Raw genomic sequence first — 17,469 nt, 5'->3', positions numbered from 1 at the left:
CCGTTAAAAAAAAAAAAAAAAACGAGATGAAGACAAAAATGGAGGGTGGCAAAAGGGGTCAAATTCAATTCTGGCCAACCGCGGAACCAAAGGGTGCTCGTTTGTCGTATGTCTGGTTCGTTTGGGGAAAAAAGCTACGTACCTGGTTGCAGTGTTTGTACCGGGCACGGCATGCGATGACGAGGAGGTTGCCGACCGTGGCGACGACAGCCAGGGCCCAGACGCAGACCCGGAGGACCATGTTGCTCATGAGGTCTTCGCAGGAGGAGAACTCGTCCTGGGGAGGCGAGCAGGAGGGCACCTCGCGGGCCAAGCAGCAGAAGCGAAACTCGTCCGTTTCACTGATTCACACGGACAAATCTTCAATCTTCAATCTTTAAAAATTAAACAAATAACTTACAGCTTTTCCAATGTGGTCACTGCTCTAAACACATTCGGGTCTATCACTTTGATCCTGTTGCTGCTTATGTTTCTGCAACATCATCGAAAAGACTTTCAATTCGAATCAGAAATCGTACAAAAACACACTGAAAATATTTAAAAATAATATCTTCTACAAAGACCAATCAGGTTTTTGATAAGAAGTTAAAGAGTGAGCGTTAAAAGATGACAAAGTTTAAGAGTGAGCAATAGTAAAAGAGCCAGTACCAGAGAAAGTAAGAGTAGATAAAAGAGAGACAGTGTACGTTCAAAATTGTGGTGTCAAATAGTGAGAAGGGCTGGAAGGTAAAAGAGGTAAATACAGAATGGTAAAGAGTGCTTTGCCCATGATAAAATAAGACATGCCGATAGTTAAAAAAGAAAGACTGTGACTATGTGATTGAGCTGTTAAATGTAAGAATGAGAGAGTAAGATCAGCTTATTAAAGAGTGATTTTGTGTGTTAAAGAATAAGAAAGCTGTGAGTTTAAGTGTAAGTTTGCTAAAAAGTAAGACTCGCTGAGAGTTATATGTTGATCGTTAAAGAATAAGATAGGCTGATAGTGAATGAGTGATTTGGCATGTTAAAGAGGACGAAAGGGTGATAATTAAAGAATAATCAGTGCTCATACTTAGAGAATAAGAAAGTCTGACAGTTAAAGAATAAGCAAGGCTGTTCGTGAATGAGTGATTTGGAGTGATAAAGAGGAAAAAAGGCGGAAGTTAAAGAATGAATTTGTGTGTTACAATGTAAGAAAGGTTGATTGTTAAAGAGTAAGGAAAACTGATAGTTAAATAAAAAATTAAAAAAAAAAAAAGGTTCAAAGGTTTTAATGATTGAATGTGAATTAATATTTGAGGTGTTAAATAGAAAGAAAGACAGAGGAAGAAAGGCTGATAGTTAAAGAGTGATTTTTGATAGCTAAAAAATAAGCAAGTTTATTAGTGATTTTGCGTCTTAAAGAGTAAGAAAGGGTGATAATGAAAGAATAATCAGTGCTCATACTTGGAGAATAAGAAAGTCTGATAGTTAAAGAATAAGCAAGGCTGTTCGTGAATGAGTGATTTTGCGTGATAAAGAGTCCATCAGTTAAAGAATGAATTTGTGTGGTACAATGCAAGAAAGGTTGATAAAGAGTAAGAAAAAACTGATAGTTAAAGAGTAAGAAAAACTGATAGTTAAAGAGTAAGAAAAACTGATAGTTAAAAAAAAAGTTTCAAAGGTTTTAATGAGTGATGATAGTTAAAAATAAGAAAGTAAATGAGTGATTTTGCGCCTTAAAAAGTACGAAAGGGTGATAATTAAAGAATAATCAGTGCTCATACTTAGAGAATAAGAAAGTCTGACAGTTAAAGAATAAGCAAGGCTGTTCGTGAATGAGTGATTTTGCGTGATAAAGAGTCCAAAAGGCCATCAGTTAAACAGTAATTTTGAGTGTTACAGAATAAGAAAAGTTGATAGTTAAAAAAGTAAGTAAAGGTTGACAGTTAAAGAGTGATTTTGTGTGTTACAGAGTATGAAAGGTTGACAGTTAAAGAATAAGAAAAATCTGATGTATGAATTAAAGATTAAGCTCTTCAATAGGAAAAATGACTGAGAGTAAGAAAGACTGATTTTCGATAGATAAAGAAAAAACGGCTGATAGTGAAAGTGCGATTTGTCGATAGTAAAAAAATAAGCAATGAATGAGTGATTTTGCGTGTTTAGAGGAAGGAAAACTGGAAATTAAGGAATAATCAAGCCCATATGTAAAGAATAAAAAAGTCTGACAGTTAAAGAATAACCAAGGCTAATATTTAAAGAGTAGATTTGCGTGATAAAGAATAAGAAAGGTTGACAGTTGAAGAGTGGTCTTGCGTGTTATATAGTGAGAAAGGCTGACAGTTAAAAAATTATGTTAAAAATTTTATGTGTTCAGAGTAAGAAAGGTTGATAGATAAAGAGTAAGAAAGGTTATCTTTGTGTGAGTTACTGATGGAGCTGTTAAATAGGAAAAGAACTATTCATAAAAGGAATATTTATAGTAATTTTGCGTGTTTAAGTCGAAGTACGGATATTAAATGTTAAAAGCGAGTAGAATACTGGAAAAACAACTGGGCCGGTCGTAGTGTCTTTACTTAGTAGAGATTATTCATCTTATTATTATTATTATTATTGTATAAATAGAAAGAATATGGAAGTTTGATCGTAAATGATCCACTCTTGTCTTTTGATGGTCGCCACTCTGAATCTGCATTTCTCCTCGCGGCCCATGCAATTTTACTCAAAAGATCATCAGCTCGGCAGGCTTATATGATTGATTATGATCAACCAACCATTCAATTTTGAAATAAACATGATTGTAATGAATAAGTTTTGCTTAGACCGAGAACAGGCGGACCCACACATAATGGACAGTGTACAAAAATTCTTTGGACCTTCTGCCACTTTTATTAACTAATCGAGTTGAAAAATACGTACTAACAGGTACAAAAGTCGAGGTAGTCCGTTGAGTGTGCCGTCGAGGAGGTGCTCTATTTCATTCTGCGACAGGTCGCTGGACAGATAAGATACAATCTAGGAATAAATCTGTGTTTTAAGTCAATAAATCAATAGTCAATAACTTACATGCTCACGACTTTTCGTAGGCCGACGAAAGCGTGCGGTTCGATGTTTCTGATGCTCAGATTCCTCAGAACGCTTTAACAAGAAACGATTTTGCTTGAATGGACTTTGACTCAAATACCTGGGACTTACAGATTTGGCAGGGAGGAGAGGCCGAAGAATGCGAGGGCGTGTATCTTCCTGATCCTATTCCCCTGGAGGTGCCTGGACAAAGGTAAAATTTCAATTTTTGTCGGACTTAAAAACGTTTGGATTGAGACAGTCGGACTTACAGCCCGTTGACGTTGGGCAGACCGTAAAAGGTGCCGTTCTCGAGGACTTGGATGTCGTTGTCTTGTAGGTTAAGGACCGTCAGTCGCCATAGGGTGCTGAACATCATCGGCGTCAAGTGTGTGATGCTGTTATTGCTCAAATCCCTTTTTGTTATAAAATAAAAAATAAAGTAAACCATTTACATATTTACTTAATTTAAAAAAAGTCTTTACTTACAGATAGACGAGACGTCCAAGGCGTGCGAAGGTCCCGTTGTGTAGGCTCGAATTGAGCCTGTTCCCTCCGAAATGGCTAGAAAATAATGAATTTTAATAACAGAACATAACAAATACAATAAAAACACTCACAATCGCGTGATTTCTTTTTCGGTTTCTGGGATCTCACCGAGTCCGAAGCCGGTGCAGTTGATGTGCACGTCTTTGCAAGGGCAGTTGGAATTGGAACAGTGGAAGGCTTGAAAATTGTGTCGAATATTTGATTAAAAGGATCAAAAGAGAGATTATTTCGGAAATTTGGCTTACTGCAGTTGGACTCGTCTTCCCAGGAATCCTTGCAGTCGATGACTTTGTTGCATAGGAGCGATTCGTTGAGGCAAGGGCCGTTTTTGCACTTGAACTGCCCCGGGGTGCAGGTCACGTTTTCTGTCGAAAGAACATTTTAAACGCTCAGTTAATTTCACGATAAACGCCTCCCTAAATCCTTTAATCCTGGATAGGAAAACTTGAGAGCCACTCTGGCTAATTAGTTGAGTAAGCCTCACTTTCGAGACACGAGCTTGTCCTGCTAGAGACTTCTAAATTGTTTTTATCCTTTAATCCTTGGTTTTAATTAAAGGGGAGAAGAAATTACAAGTAATGATCATCTTTTATAATCAGATTTGCTCAATGTTTACATTAGGACTACTACAAAATTTAAGGAAAATTCTTAAATAGTCCCTTTTTTCAAAAAGACGTACTAATGCCGAGTTGAACAAGCTTATGTTTGTTGGGGTTTTAGGTGACATTTTAGGATTTTTCTACGAAATAAATGCCCCATCTGCATAATGCGATAGAAAGTATTCTACAATACGTTCTCAAGAACTCACCGCATTTGATGAGATGTGACAGATCGGCGCATCCTTCCCTCGGGTTGCCCGAGTTGAAGCACCTCTGCTTCTTGTCGACGCACTGGCCGTTCTGGCACCTGAACTCATCCGGGCCACAGTCGACGAAAGCTGGAAAATATGATATTCTCAATTTTACATCATCATCTACAACAATAAAAAAACATCGCGATCGATATCCGACCGCCAAGGCCGAAATTGGCTGTAATTGGCTTTTGTGTTCGGGCTCAAATCTACCTTAGCTTCGTTTCCATCACAATCTACTCTGGCCTAAACACTAAGAGAAATAAGTTCAAACAGAAAACCCACACATATGTGTCCATCGTGTAGAGAAGGTTGCTCGATGTTCCACTTAATTGAAGGATGCCATTCCTTGGCTCCATATAGGGAGCATGTACGATTCCACCCGATATGAGAATCGTGCTTGAGCAGGGCAGCGGTTATTTGGGTCCCCTGTTCCGATTCTCAGAGGAAAAAGTATTTTTTTTTTTTTTTACTGTACATTGTACTGATACTCTGTCTCCTAAGTGAGTGAATGTATTTATTGGCGTAGTGTGAGAGCGCCGATGGCAGAAAATTGAGTCGCCCTTTAGGTTAGTTTACAATAAGTGTCTAGGGTGATGGAAAATCCCGTACTCCACCAACTTAACTGAGCGAATGGTGTGTAAATAGGAAAGAATGTATTTAAGATTGAGTGAGAGAAGAATGGGAGATTGATTACGTTGGGACTGAAATGACCCTTGCAGCCCAAAATCGCCCCAGTCTCTGGACGGATAAGACCGAGGTCGTACCCCGGACTGCCAACACCCGAGGTGGGTAAATCTCGAGTCCTTACGGTTTTTTTTTTTTTCGTCCTTCACAAAATTTGGTAATTCCTGTGGACTGCGGGAAGTGACAGTCTAAACTCTATACACGTGCGTATTGTGCGCATTGCAGATTTGAGTTTATATATAATCAAAACCTAAATTAAAAGAAAGTACTAAAAAAGTAAAAAATTCGCCCTTAGGGTCCATTTTCATGCTCCAACAGGTGTCAAATACGTATTTTTCAACCTGGTGCCACCAAAAAAAAGTTTCATTCGAATTGATGTTCCTTGTAAAACTCCCCTTGTTCGCCCAACACTTCAATTTTCTTCTATTGGCTCATCCCTTCATTACTCCTCCCACATCAAACGTATTGAAATGGTGCCTTTTTTAGATACAGTAACTGTTTCTTGAATTCTGATGTATCAAATATAGCTACCATTGAGCTTAGGATTGAGTTTTTTTCTCCGGTAGCTTTTAATATCCAACTAATCTCTATAAAATTTAAATCATCACAATAATCATATTTTAAGTCTTTAATAATAATAAAGTGGGAAGTTTATAAGGCCGACAAAACGCTAAGGTCATCGCCGGCCCTCTGCGTGTTTTCCTTCTTTTGCTCTTCTTCCGCGCGTATTTTGTTTAAAACTGCAGCTATTTGAGCGTCTCGATCTGGTCACTGACTCTCTGATTTCAAATATATACTAAGTTGATATCCTAGAATGCTAGACTCTCGTTTATACCTCAGGTTGTCAAATAGAGAATAGAAACAACAAACATACATGTCTGGTCACATTCACTCCCCCAGAGTACTCGATATTCCTCGGGGCGGGGTCGAACTCACTCCATTCTCGCTAATAAATTACTTGTACTCTCCTGACGTCGTTCAATCACCCCAGAGTACTCGATATTCCTCGGGACGGGGTCGAACTCACTCCATTCTTGCTAATAAATTACTTTTACTCTCCTGACGTCGCTCAATCACCCCAGAGTACTCGATATACCTCGGGGCGGGGTTAAATCACCCTTACTTTCATGCTAATAAATTACATTCATTCCAATAAATTAACAAACGTCAACACAGACACAACACAAACACACATAAAAAAAGTATAAACATTTAAAAATCCATATAGCCCTGAGGTACCGGAATAGCGATCCGTTATTCCCTTTCCGGAAGAAGGTGCCCGTGCGTTATTCTTGTATGACCTATGCGTAGTCTTATGGCCTTTCCCTTTTTCGAACCAGGGACCGATATCTTTTAAGACTTTATTTACTTGTTTATAATAAATGATAAATGGTACTAGATGACATAGGTACACATTTTTCACTTAAATTTATTTGGATTTTACTTATAACATCTTATAAGTATGTCCAGTTGCCTACTAATTAAACCAGGTAATGAAATATGATTAAAATTACAATGATTCGACCATTTTGGATATCAGAATAGTTTCTTCAATATCAGCTCATAAGTTACCATAAAAGGATATCTGTTGTATGATAATTTCATACATTTATATATATACTTTATGTGTAACTTAAGCAAATAGAAATATTGGATATACCTTGGTCTCTAAGCACAAAATATAATTTGGCGTGTTGGGGGATTTCAAATTTTCTTTATAAAAAAAACCCAAAGTACTTTAATTCTTTCATTTTTTTTACATTTTGAAATCCCATACTTGGGAATTCTAACTTACAATATGTAGCTTGGAGTTTTTGAAAAGCTTTGACCTAGATAACCGCTCGCTGGAATGTTCTAATGACATGGATGAAGAAAGGGTCACACCCATGTATTTATAACTTTTTAATGGCCTCAATAGATTTTGTTTCAAAGGTCCAAAGTATAACTAATTTATTGTTTTTCAAATTTAATAAAAGATTCACCGAGTACACTAGTCTTTAAGTGCACTAATAATTAATTAATTAATTGAAGAGACAAACGAGCAGGAGGCAAAAGAACGAATGAAAGACTAGTGGATTAATTTTTAAATTATTGATCTTAATTCCCCCGTCCACATACTGCTTAATTTCATTTATAAACAATGAAAACAACAGTGGGCTCGACAAGCAACCCTGTTTTACACCCATTTTGATTTGAAAATGTAATGATAGCTGGTTAAGATACCAGACAGAACTAGTTGTACCTGTATATAAGCTTTTTTAATACCACTGTTTTAACGATTGCGTTATCTCACCTGAGGAAGGATTAAAATAAATCCGAAACGTGTGGATAAAAACTGGTTGTGGTTTTTTGAGATGACCTATTATCCCACCTCAACGAAGGAAAAATCATAATGTTTTTTAGTATGTTTATAATTTTTGTTGGTATTCCACACTGACAAGAGTACGACCAAGTTGGTGCGTCTTAAAAAAAAAAACAAAAATTGAAAGTTGAAATTTCCGTTTTTTTATATTTTTATTTGATCGTTCTACTTGCTCCAATCAACTATGTGAATATACATCATATTACAGATTTTTGAGATAAATTGCAATAAAAATTTAGTAAAAGCCATCAAAGTTAATCAATAACCAAAAAAATTCTAAAAACCAAATATTTTTCAAGTAAACTAGGTCTTAAATTTTTTTCCGTAAAACTAATATTAAATTTCGTTTTAGCACCTCTGAGATCCCTAAAAATAAATTTTTGTTTGAATTTAAATTTATCGATTTTTTGACCCATAAAATTTTTCCGATAGGAAGTCGTTATCGGAATATCTGATTTAAACGGCTATAATTCAAAAACGGCTAAAAGGATTTTAACCTCAAACATACCATTCGAAAGAAGAGAAACGCAGCTTTTTAACGACATATGCACCATAAAAATATATAAAAGATTTCTATAAGGAAATACACAAGATAGGAAAATTATTTGTCAGAAATTAATCTCGTTTTATCAAATGAAAATAATAGCCCGATTTTAATGTTTGATACGGTTATAAAATGTTCTTGACTATTTCTTTATAACGAATTATTAACAATGAAAATCGGTCCACTAGTTTTTGAGGAAAATGATGTTCGAGCATGCACTAGGAACGTCGATCACGCAAAAGCTGAAATTATCAGCCAAAAAATTAATTTACACTGATTTTCGCGAAAATCGTTATCTAAGGGTTTTAGAACGCTAGAATCTCGGAAATGAGGTCAAATCCAAGTTTTGATCATTTGCTGACCTACTTTGCTTACAGAATGTTTAAATTTGCAAAAAAAAGCAGTATTTTGTTGATTTATCTTTTGATTGGAATATTCTCCGTCGTAGAACATTTTTGTTTTTATGCTAACCAAAAATGAAATTATTACACCAAAAATCATATTTTTTGAATCATAAATAACGATTTAAATAATATAAATATACGTAAATATTTAAAATAAATAAACGAAGAAAAGAAGTTATTGCTTGGATTTCGGGCCAAATTTTAATTTGAAAAAACCACATTGTATTTAGAGGTCTGTAGAGGTAAAATTTCATGCAAATTTTACGAAAAAAATTTTTTTTGCGACCTAATTTGCTTGAAAAATATTTGATTTTTAGAAATTTTTTGGTTATTGATTAACTTTGATAACTTTTACTGCATTTTTATTGCAATTTATCTCAAAAATCTGTAATATGATGTATATTAATATAGTTGATTGGAGCAAGTGGAACGGCGAAATAAAAATATTAAAAAACGAAAATTTCAACTTTCAATTTTTTTAAAGTCTTGGTCACTCCCTTGTCAATGTGGAATATCAATAACAAATATAAATATATTAAAAAGCTTATATCTGGTACAACTAGTTCTGTCTGGTATCTTAACCAGCTATCATTACATTTTCAGAGCGCAATGGGTGTAAAACAGGGTTGCTTGTCGAGCCCATTGTTGTTTTCATTGTTTATAAATGAAATTAAGCAGTTTGTGGAAGGAGGAATTAAGATCAATAAATTAAAAATTAATCAGCTAGCCTTTGCAGATGACATTGTTCTTTTGCCTCCTGCTCGTTTGTCTCTTCAATTAATTAATTAATTATTAGTGCACTTCAAGACTAGTGTACTCAATGAGCTACATTTAGCTACATCTATCTTTTTTATTTTTATTTAAATTTATCTCAAAAATGCTGCCAAATGATATATTCACACAGTTGATTTGTGCAAGTAGAACGGCGAAATGAAAATATTAAAAAACTGAAAATTTCTACTTTCAAAAAAATTTTTTTGGGGCGAAACCAGGGTTATTCACAAGAAGTGGTGGATTGGTGTTTTATATTTTTGATTAAACAAAAAAAGTTTGATCCAAATCCGTGACACACCAACTCGGTCGTCCCATTGTGATTTGATTTAAAATATAAGACAAAAGCCGGGCTGAAATCAAGACAAAATATGTAAAGTTTCTGCTGTTTTACGCCCAATCTGATTTGAATTGACTCATTAACGTATATACATCTTACGAAACATTTTAAATAACTTGAAACTCATTAAATATATTACTTAGCTCTTCATATAACGAATTCTATTCGAGAGCAACCAGGTAAACAAATTACCTTTAGTGTTACCAAAACTTATTTCTCTATAGTTAATTACCTACTTGGGAAATGCTTCCCTTTTAGTGAAGTGGAAAATTGATTGAATTTGTAAAATTTCCAGGAACTTTTCTTCATAAATGAAGTTCAAAGCTTTAATTATTTCATTAAAAAAACAAGTTTTTCTAAAATTCATAGGGAATTCTGCCGTGCTTTTATTATTTTTAGCAGTTTTTTAGGCAGGCTACTACATCTTCAATATAATGGCTCTGCATACTGAATTTCAAAAGCAATTAATAGAAGGTTTCAAAAAGTTTTCAAAGTATATAAGTCCATCTTTCAGAGCTATACTAGAAAAGGAAAAGTTTTATTATGAACATAAGTTTTGAGAAAATCTCAACTGTCTTTAAAAGACTTAAATTTATTTATATTATCATTAATGATCTGGGTTTTCTTTTCGGAGGAAAGTTTTTTTAATAATATTTATAATTTGACAAACGGCAAAAAGGAGGGAAAATTCAAAAGGTGGGGTTAAGATGGGAAATTGGTGTCCGAGAGGATCGAGGTTATGATAGCTCAAGTAGAGCAGCGGCGTATCAAGCCGAAGGTCGTGGGTTCGAATCCCGCTCGTGACACTGACTTTTTTATCTCAACTAAAAACCTTAATTAATTGAAAGATATTAATTGGTCAAGCGGACCACGAAAACTAGTGAACTACCTCAAAATGTTTATTCGTGTTGCTCCCAATGTGAGGAGATAGGGATCAGTTCCATCACCAAGAAACCGGCAGCGTAATTTCTACGAGGAGCTGAATATTTTACCAAGCTGAAAGAAGTTGGCGTCCGAGTGGATCGAAGTCACGATAGCTCAAGTGGTAGAGTAGCGGCGTATTTAGCCGAAGGTCGTGGGTTCGAATCCCGCTCGTGACCCTGACTTTTTTATCTCAACTAAAAACCTTAATTAATTGAAAGATATTAATTGGTCAAGCGGATCACGAACCTAGTGATTTTTTTTAATAATGTTTATTATTTGCTAAATAATTTTTTAAAAATTTCATTGTATCTCCAACTATACATGTATTATATACAACCAGCAGATTGGGTAATTTGTGTTTGTGGCATTACGGGCGTTATAGACAAAGCCGCTTTGGATTAATGAAATGATATTAATCATTTAAGAGGTCGTATTTTGTGTGTTAATGTGATTTTGTAATTTACTATGAAAACGTCTGTAATATATTTTGACGGATGAAAAAACTGTTGGTATTTGAAGATCTCTGTGAAGTGTGTTATTGTATACGTAAAAAGGGGCAGAAACAATTAGCCTTAAAATTTTGGATTGAAAACTTTGTTATCTTTGAATATTGGAATACTTGGCCGATCCATATACTTGGCACCCGTACATCCAGATAGGTTTGAGCAGGTATGTGTATGTCGAAAGTTTTGATTTTGATGGTAATTTTGATTGTCGGTTGAGTAGGTAATAAAGCATTTTAAATCGTTTCAATATTTATTACGTGTTAGCGTGAATCTCCTTCACAGGAAGCAAACTCGTTTCCTTGCGAGCGTAAAATAAAAATAAGAAAAAATATTTGTGCCACAAACTCAATTAAATTAAACGGAAAAGACCAAAATTGGGACCTGCTCCAAATAAATTATAACAAAGCCTTCAAAAACATAAATGTATTTAGATTTGAAAAAATAAAAATAAAAATATGTGATCTATGACATACGCACTCTCCTTGCCATTTACACAAAAAAGAGCAGGTGCCTTCAAGCAAAATTGAGAGAGAGTTCTTCCTCGTCCTTTCGTAGCTCAGCTCGCACTCCCGAGCCTTTGCTGATTAGCTTATCCTTTGAGATAAGCTCCACGTTGTTAAAAATATTGTTATAAGATTAAAGTTTTACTTCAAATTGCTACCGCTAGGCTATGGCACCACCCTCTTGTTCTTGTTAACCCTTTCGACCTTTTCTTTGAAAACCTAGTTCCAATTCACTTTAGTTAATTAAATCCCACTAATAATCCGAATCGGATCGATTCTTCATGAGCCAAGGTTCTTGGATAAGGTGAGCTTGTTGGGAGTGATGTGAGAGGTATTCTGTGATAAGATAAAATAGCAATATCAACTGCGAAAGTGTCGGGCTGGGCAGTGTGGAATACAAGATGGTACCAAGGATACCACCCTGTGGGACTCCAGCCTTAACAGAATAGTAGTCAGAGACGGATATTCCCTGGCGGACTGAAACGGTGGGTAAGGAAGTAGGTTAGGAAAGGATGCTCTTGAGCTTCCACAGCAAACCCGGATGATAGACCCTACCGAAAGCTTGAGCCACATCAAAGAAAGCACCAGAACACTGTTTCAGCTCAACTGATGAAGATATTGCGTGTACATCACGATGACATTACTGGATTAAGAAATGGTGTTTGCGGAAGCCAAACTGGTGAGATGGGATAATGTTTTGTTCTTTTAGAATGGGAATGATTCATTTCAGAAGGAGCTTCTCGAGGATTTTTCCTAGGATAGGAAAAAGGCTTGTCGGGCGATATGATTGAGATTTATAAAGCTTTGAGATTATCTTTATAGAGGAAAACATCCATTATGAGGGAAAATGAGTAGTTCTTAGGTACAACATTATAAAAGTAAGTTAGGATGAGGATTGGTCTTTAGGTTTTCAATGAAGGTAGGTGTATGCAATAGGAAACATTGGACAAATGAAATGTCCATATGGTATGATTTGTTGAATGTATAGTACAGTATTAACACATAAGTAATTAACGATTGATTTGACTGTTAATTAGTCAGTTTAGTGATTTTAATCTCCGAGTCTGATAGTTTAATTTTTAACTGTGGCCTTTTTTAAATCTTTATCCGATTCATTTCGACAAATAAATGCTTCGAATTAGTGCTTTAGAGTTTGAAGCGAAAACGAGGTTAAGACCCGCCTTTCCCACCCCCAACGACGATTCGACAGCCCGGTTTGAAACTTCAAATAGAGCTTGAAAAAGGATTATGCACAATACACTGTAATCCGAAGTGAACATGGGACTTGAGACTTGGTTTTACTCTCTTGGTCCTGTTGTTCAAGACCTCAGTCGTACTCACGGAAAAAAGAAAAAAAGTTTAAAGTCTCATTTGTGTATTCTGTATATATGTCAAAGAATCCTGCATCATGGTTGGGCCTATGACGAATGCACATACACTATACAGAAAACTATCACCATGAAATGAAAAATAATCTTAACTACTGAAAGTTCTCTTCGATAATTAATCAATAATTCAATATTTTCAAAGATTCCAGTCTAAAGATATCCATTTACAAAAAATATATACATATAAAACGAAATTCAACCAAAATGGAACAATTAAAATTTTCGATGCCAAGTTGAAAGCACAAAGGATCAAGAAGACGGGACTTAAAGATGAAAAGGGACGGGGCTTGGCGGATAGAGTGAAGAAGAGAATTTCGTATGTTGGAGGCACGGTTGAGGAAGGAACGAGATCATATAGATAATAAAGGGATATAGATAGTAGGGAGGGAAATGGGAATATGTCTGATGAAAAAGAAGCTAAGGAAATATTTACGGCGGTAAAAAGAGCAAAATCTGTCAAGCTGTACAGGTCAGTCACGTGGGACCTCATTGGTATAGATTGGGACTTCAAGCTCCGGGTACATTGCTTCCGGTATACTCGGTCGTCCTTAAAAGGGCAATGAGGATCTTTAACGTCCGCACCTGACACCTCCGCATACGACAGAAATGTGTTACTGCCGCAGCATTGGTGTAGAGGCAGCTCAGCCCCAAAGGGCCAAGACAACCTCGCTCCCCGCTTGCCCATTCCGGGTGGTCGGGTTCGCATTAAGCACCGAACCGTATGCCGCGCGCAAAGGGCTACCTAAGCCGAAGCATCAGCCTGGTCTCTCGCGCACTCCCTAGGTAGAGAAGGCCACTCTACCTCCCAGAGTAGTGGGGCTTCCCCAGAGTAGAAACTACCGGATCCGCTCCGGCCGCGGTTTTGGTTAAAGTGGAATTGCTAACCACCCCCTTGAGGAGACCGCCTAAGGTAAAAGCCTCCTATCCATCTCAGCCTACACCTACGTGCAAAGCATACTCGAGTAGGAGCAACCGATTCACTACCCTTTCCATCCGCCACTAATCTCACACATTCAAGGGACTTTTCAGCATAATCATAGCGTCCTCAACGCTTATTCGCTGCCGTCCAACCCGCCGTATCCCGTGAGAGCCGAGTGTATAACGGTGGTCATACGCAAGTTTCGTGCGAAGGTCACAGATAGAAGACAGCCTCTTTTCTATGTACCCGCCAGGGGTCTCACCACGGCCAACTACGAATCCATTCCCATAGTAACAGGGGCTGAATTTTGAAACATTTCTGTTATCCCGTAGTACAGATGGTTATGCACCCTCCCCCGTCTATGCAGACAGGATCTGGTATTTTAATCCTCGTGTGCCTCTGATAAGGCACCCGCCGCCCCATGCCGACCGAGACTGATACGTGTACAGCTTGTGCTTTAGAGAGGTTGCCACGCCCTCAGGGCTGCACCTTTATTTTGCGCTCGGACACCCCCCCTGTAACCAAGGGTTGGGAGCGGTCACAGGAAAGAGTGAAGGAAACTGGATTGAGAGAGGGACGTGGATGAGGACACGAGGTGCACCTTTTCAGGGCCCCGAGCCTTAACCACATTATACCCGTCGTCGCTGTAGTTCCACATTGAGTGGGCTACAACTCCCTGGGTGGATGAAGCTTCGGGTACACTGTACACAACACATCCGAAATCAAAGTGGAGGTGAATAAAGGGGGCGTACTAAAGGAAAGGAGGTGGCTGGCACGGAGCGTTTCGCACCGTAGGGAATTCTGGGTGATAAGGCTTCCAGGACAAGGTCTGGTCAAGGACTTAAGTTTCTTGCTAGTAGGGTAGAAATTAGCGGGGTAACGAATAAAGGAACTAAATCCGAACCCAATAACCTCGGACTTCAACGTTCAAGCACATATTCATCGGCCCAAGAGCTTAATTGAGTTTAAATCCTCCTAAACTCTTACAGTTGCAACATGTAAGCCAGGAGATGAAAACGAAATGTTAATTTGGTAGTCATTCGCATATAGATAATGGAAACGATGTTTTATGAATTTAGGTGAGTCATTAATGTAAACAGCAAAGAAGAGAGCAGAATTGCTTGAGACTTCAGGGCCTCCAGTATTCATGATTGGGGAGAGTAGCCTAAAATATGTTATTTCCAAACAGATACACAAGATTGATCCTATTTCGTTTTGTTCCCTATGCCTTTTAGACGAAAAGGAAGATCTTTCACATATTTTATTCGAACGGCCAATTTATGAACCCTTCCGACTTGCATACTTTGGATTTTATTGAGTGCAGCAACTCCAACTCAGCAAGCCTTGTGAATCTACTGAAAGGATCTTAACATAAACATTTGCACGGTGTACACTTCATGTCACAAGTTATGCGAATTAAGTCTTTAATGTTGAATGAGTGAAACATCTACTGAATTTGTAAATATGACAATTTAAAAAACATTTTCTTTATCGTGCCAACGTTTCGAACTTTATTGAGATCATCTTCGGTGTGCCATTCTTGCGTGTGACGGAACTCTCAACACGACACGCAAGAATGGCACAATTACACAGAAGACAAACACTTTGAGCACTGAAGATGATCTCAATAAAGATCGAAAGTTGGCACGATAGAGAAAATGTTTTTCTGAAACCTACATCACACCAGACCGCATCTCACGATTTCGGAATAATTAAATAAAAATAAAGTGGGCGTGGCTAAACGGCTGTTAATAGTATAATTACGACGAATTGGGAGGGACTAAACGGAGTTAATGGGGGGGGGGGCGTCGGTGGCCGCAACGGTTTAGCAACGGCGCTCATCACTGTAAGGTAACGGTCCCGGGCTCGAATCCAGCGGCCCTGCATTCGTACCCGACATACTTACAGATCGGTTTTTATTCAAAAACACCGGACCTATGATTTTGTAATGAAATTCTCTCTCAGGATAATTCATTGGCTTCATAACAATCGTTTGACTGTAAACGCCAATAATTTATAGGAAACCGTGGTCGGATTGTTTAGGCGGCTAGTCCTCTGGATTTGACCCCTGTGGACTACTTTTCGTGAGAGTATTTGAACAATCAGGTCTGTTGTAACCATCCAAAACCATCCAAGAATTTAAGGAAGGCATCATTAGAAGTAGATTGCCAGAAGATCAAAGTCGATTCCTGAGGTACCCTCCAACTGTGGGTTACGATACCAACCCTTTTTTGGGGTTTGAACAGCTGCTATGATGAAGAAGTGAGTAATAAATCTATCAGTAATAATATACAATGACAATATGTTACTTACGCAGTGAAAAAGTTGTCGAATAAGATTTTTTTAAAAAACATTTTGGAAAGAGAAGAATAATCGTGACATTAGGTGTAAAAGTTTAAACAGGCATAACTTAAAAAAACCTTTTTAAAAACAAATCTATTGGGTTGATGCAAAATAAATGCAGGTTTTCCTTTTCGCTTCACTTTTAATACCAATTAACATTTAATTCAGTTTGTTCAGTACCTCCAAACAAAATGATGTCTGAGGGATTTTTGGCAAATTTTGTTTCTACGAATTTAAACTTGGATGAAGTGCAGCGCAAAACGCTCGAAACATTGATGACATTTGTGAGCAAGGAACCAAAAATGAATCCACAGTGCAGCGTTGGTTTCAAGGATTCCGTAATGGAGATTTGACCTCACGAGCAAAGAAGGAGGTGGCCGTCCTTCTGCTGTTGACAAGGACCAGTTAAAGGCTAAAGTTGAAGCTGACTCCTCAAGAACTTCTCGAGAAATGGCGGAAGAAGTTGATGTTGGCCATTACACAGTCTTTCTCCATCTGGAAGCTATTGGGAAAGCAAAGAAGCTCGACAAGCGGGTTCCGCATGAGCTGAACGACCGCCAAAAGGATCGCAGGTATGAAATCTGTTCAATGCTTTCCATAAGCAACAGAAATGATCCATTTCTCAGTCGTGTAGTAAGGTGTGACGAAAAATGGATATTATACGACAATAGATAGCGTTCTAGCTGGACGGATAAGAGTGAAAAACCAGGGCATCTCCCAAAGCCAAGGTTACATCCAAACAAATTATGTTCACTGTCTGGTGGTCATCTGCAGGACTCATTCATTACAGCTTCCTCAATCCGGGTGAAACCATCACTATTGAAGAGTACTGTGATGAAATTAATGAGATGTATCGAAAACTGCGACGTTTATGGTTAGCAATAATCAGTCTGAAGGGCACTATCCTCCTTCACGACCACGCTTGTGGCACAACGGACTTTGGCACCTCTTCATGAGTTGGGTGACGAGACTTTACCACTATATTCACCAGATCTTTCTCCTACAGATGATCACTTTTTTTAAGCAACTCTTTTGTGCGAGAAACGGTTCAGAAGCCAGAATGACATTGAAAATGCATTTTGGGAGTTCGTCGATTCCAGAGACCCGAGTTTCTACTCTTCTGGGATTAATGCATTGGTTGTGCGTTGGCAAAAATGTACAGAAGTAAATGGAAGTTATTTTAAATATATATTGTTAAGGTTAAATTGTAGCTGTTTTTACTAAACATCGAAAACATGCATTATTTTCGCATCAAACCAACCAGTTTCATAAACTAAACATAAAATATATAGGGTGCCATTTGAAATTAAAGGGTGGGAATGGTTTCAATATTACTCCGTATAAAAATTACACAT

At 37.4% G+C, this 17,469-nt stretch overlaps 1 protein-coding gene across 4 annotated transcripts in view; it reads right to left on the bottom strand.

Moving 5' to 3' along the window:
* LOC106662933 (G-protein coupled receptor GRL101-like) overlaps positions 1 to 17,469 on the bottom strand; it is a 180,730-nt gene that overhangs the window by 4,496 nt on the left and 158,765 nt on the right. For all 4 annotated transcript variants that reach the window (XM_024228259.1, XM_024228258.1, XM_024228261.1 and 1 more), the window contains exons 13-22: positions 4,382 to 4,510; positions 3,819 to 3,938; positions 3,645 to 3,750; positions 3,514 to 3,588; positions 3,297 to 3,440; positions 3,157 to 3,228; positions 3,028 to 3,099; positions 2,885 to 2,956; positions 401 to 472; positions 143 to 341 (exon numbers count right to left, since the gene is read on the bottom strand). In XM_024228259.1, the coding sequence (XP_024084027.1) occupies positions 143 to 341; positions 401 to 472; positions 2,885 to 2,956; positions 3,028 to 3,099; positions 3,157 to 3,228; positions 3,297 to 3,440; positions 3,514 to 3,588; positions 3,645 to 3,750; positions 3,819 to 3,938; positions 4,382 to 4,510 (1,061 nt within the window). The remainder of the gene's footprint in view (positions 1 to 142; positions 342 to 400; positions 473 to 2,884; positions 2,957 to 3,027; positions 3,100 to 3,156; positions 3,229 to 3,296; positions 3,441 to 3,513; positions 3,589 to 3,644; positions 3,751 to 3,818; positions 3,939 to 4,381; positions 4,511 to 17,469) is intronic.

This window comes from Cimex lectularius, unplaced genomic scaffold (genome assembly GCF_000648675.2).
Source record: "Cimex lectularius strain Harlan isolate CLEC.00 unplaced genomic scaffold, Clec_2.1 scaffold265, whole genome shotgun sequence".
In the NCBI taxonomy this organism is placed as follows: Eukaryota; Metazoa; Arthropoda; class Insecta; order Hemiptera; family Cimicidae; genus Cimex; species Cimex lectularius.
The sequence above is the reverse complement of the archived record's forward strand: the minus strand, read 5'-3'. Positions and strand labels throughout refer to the sequence as shown.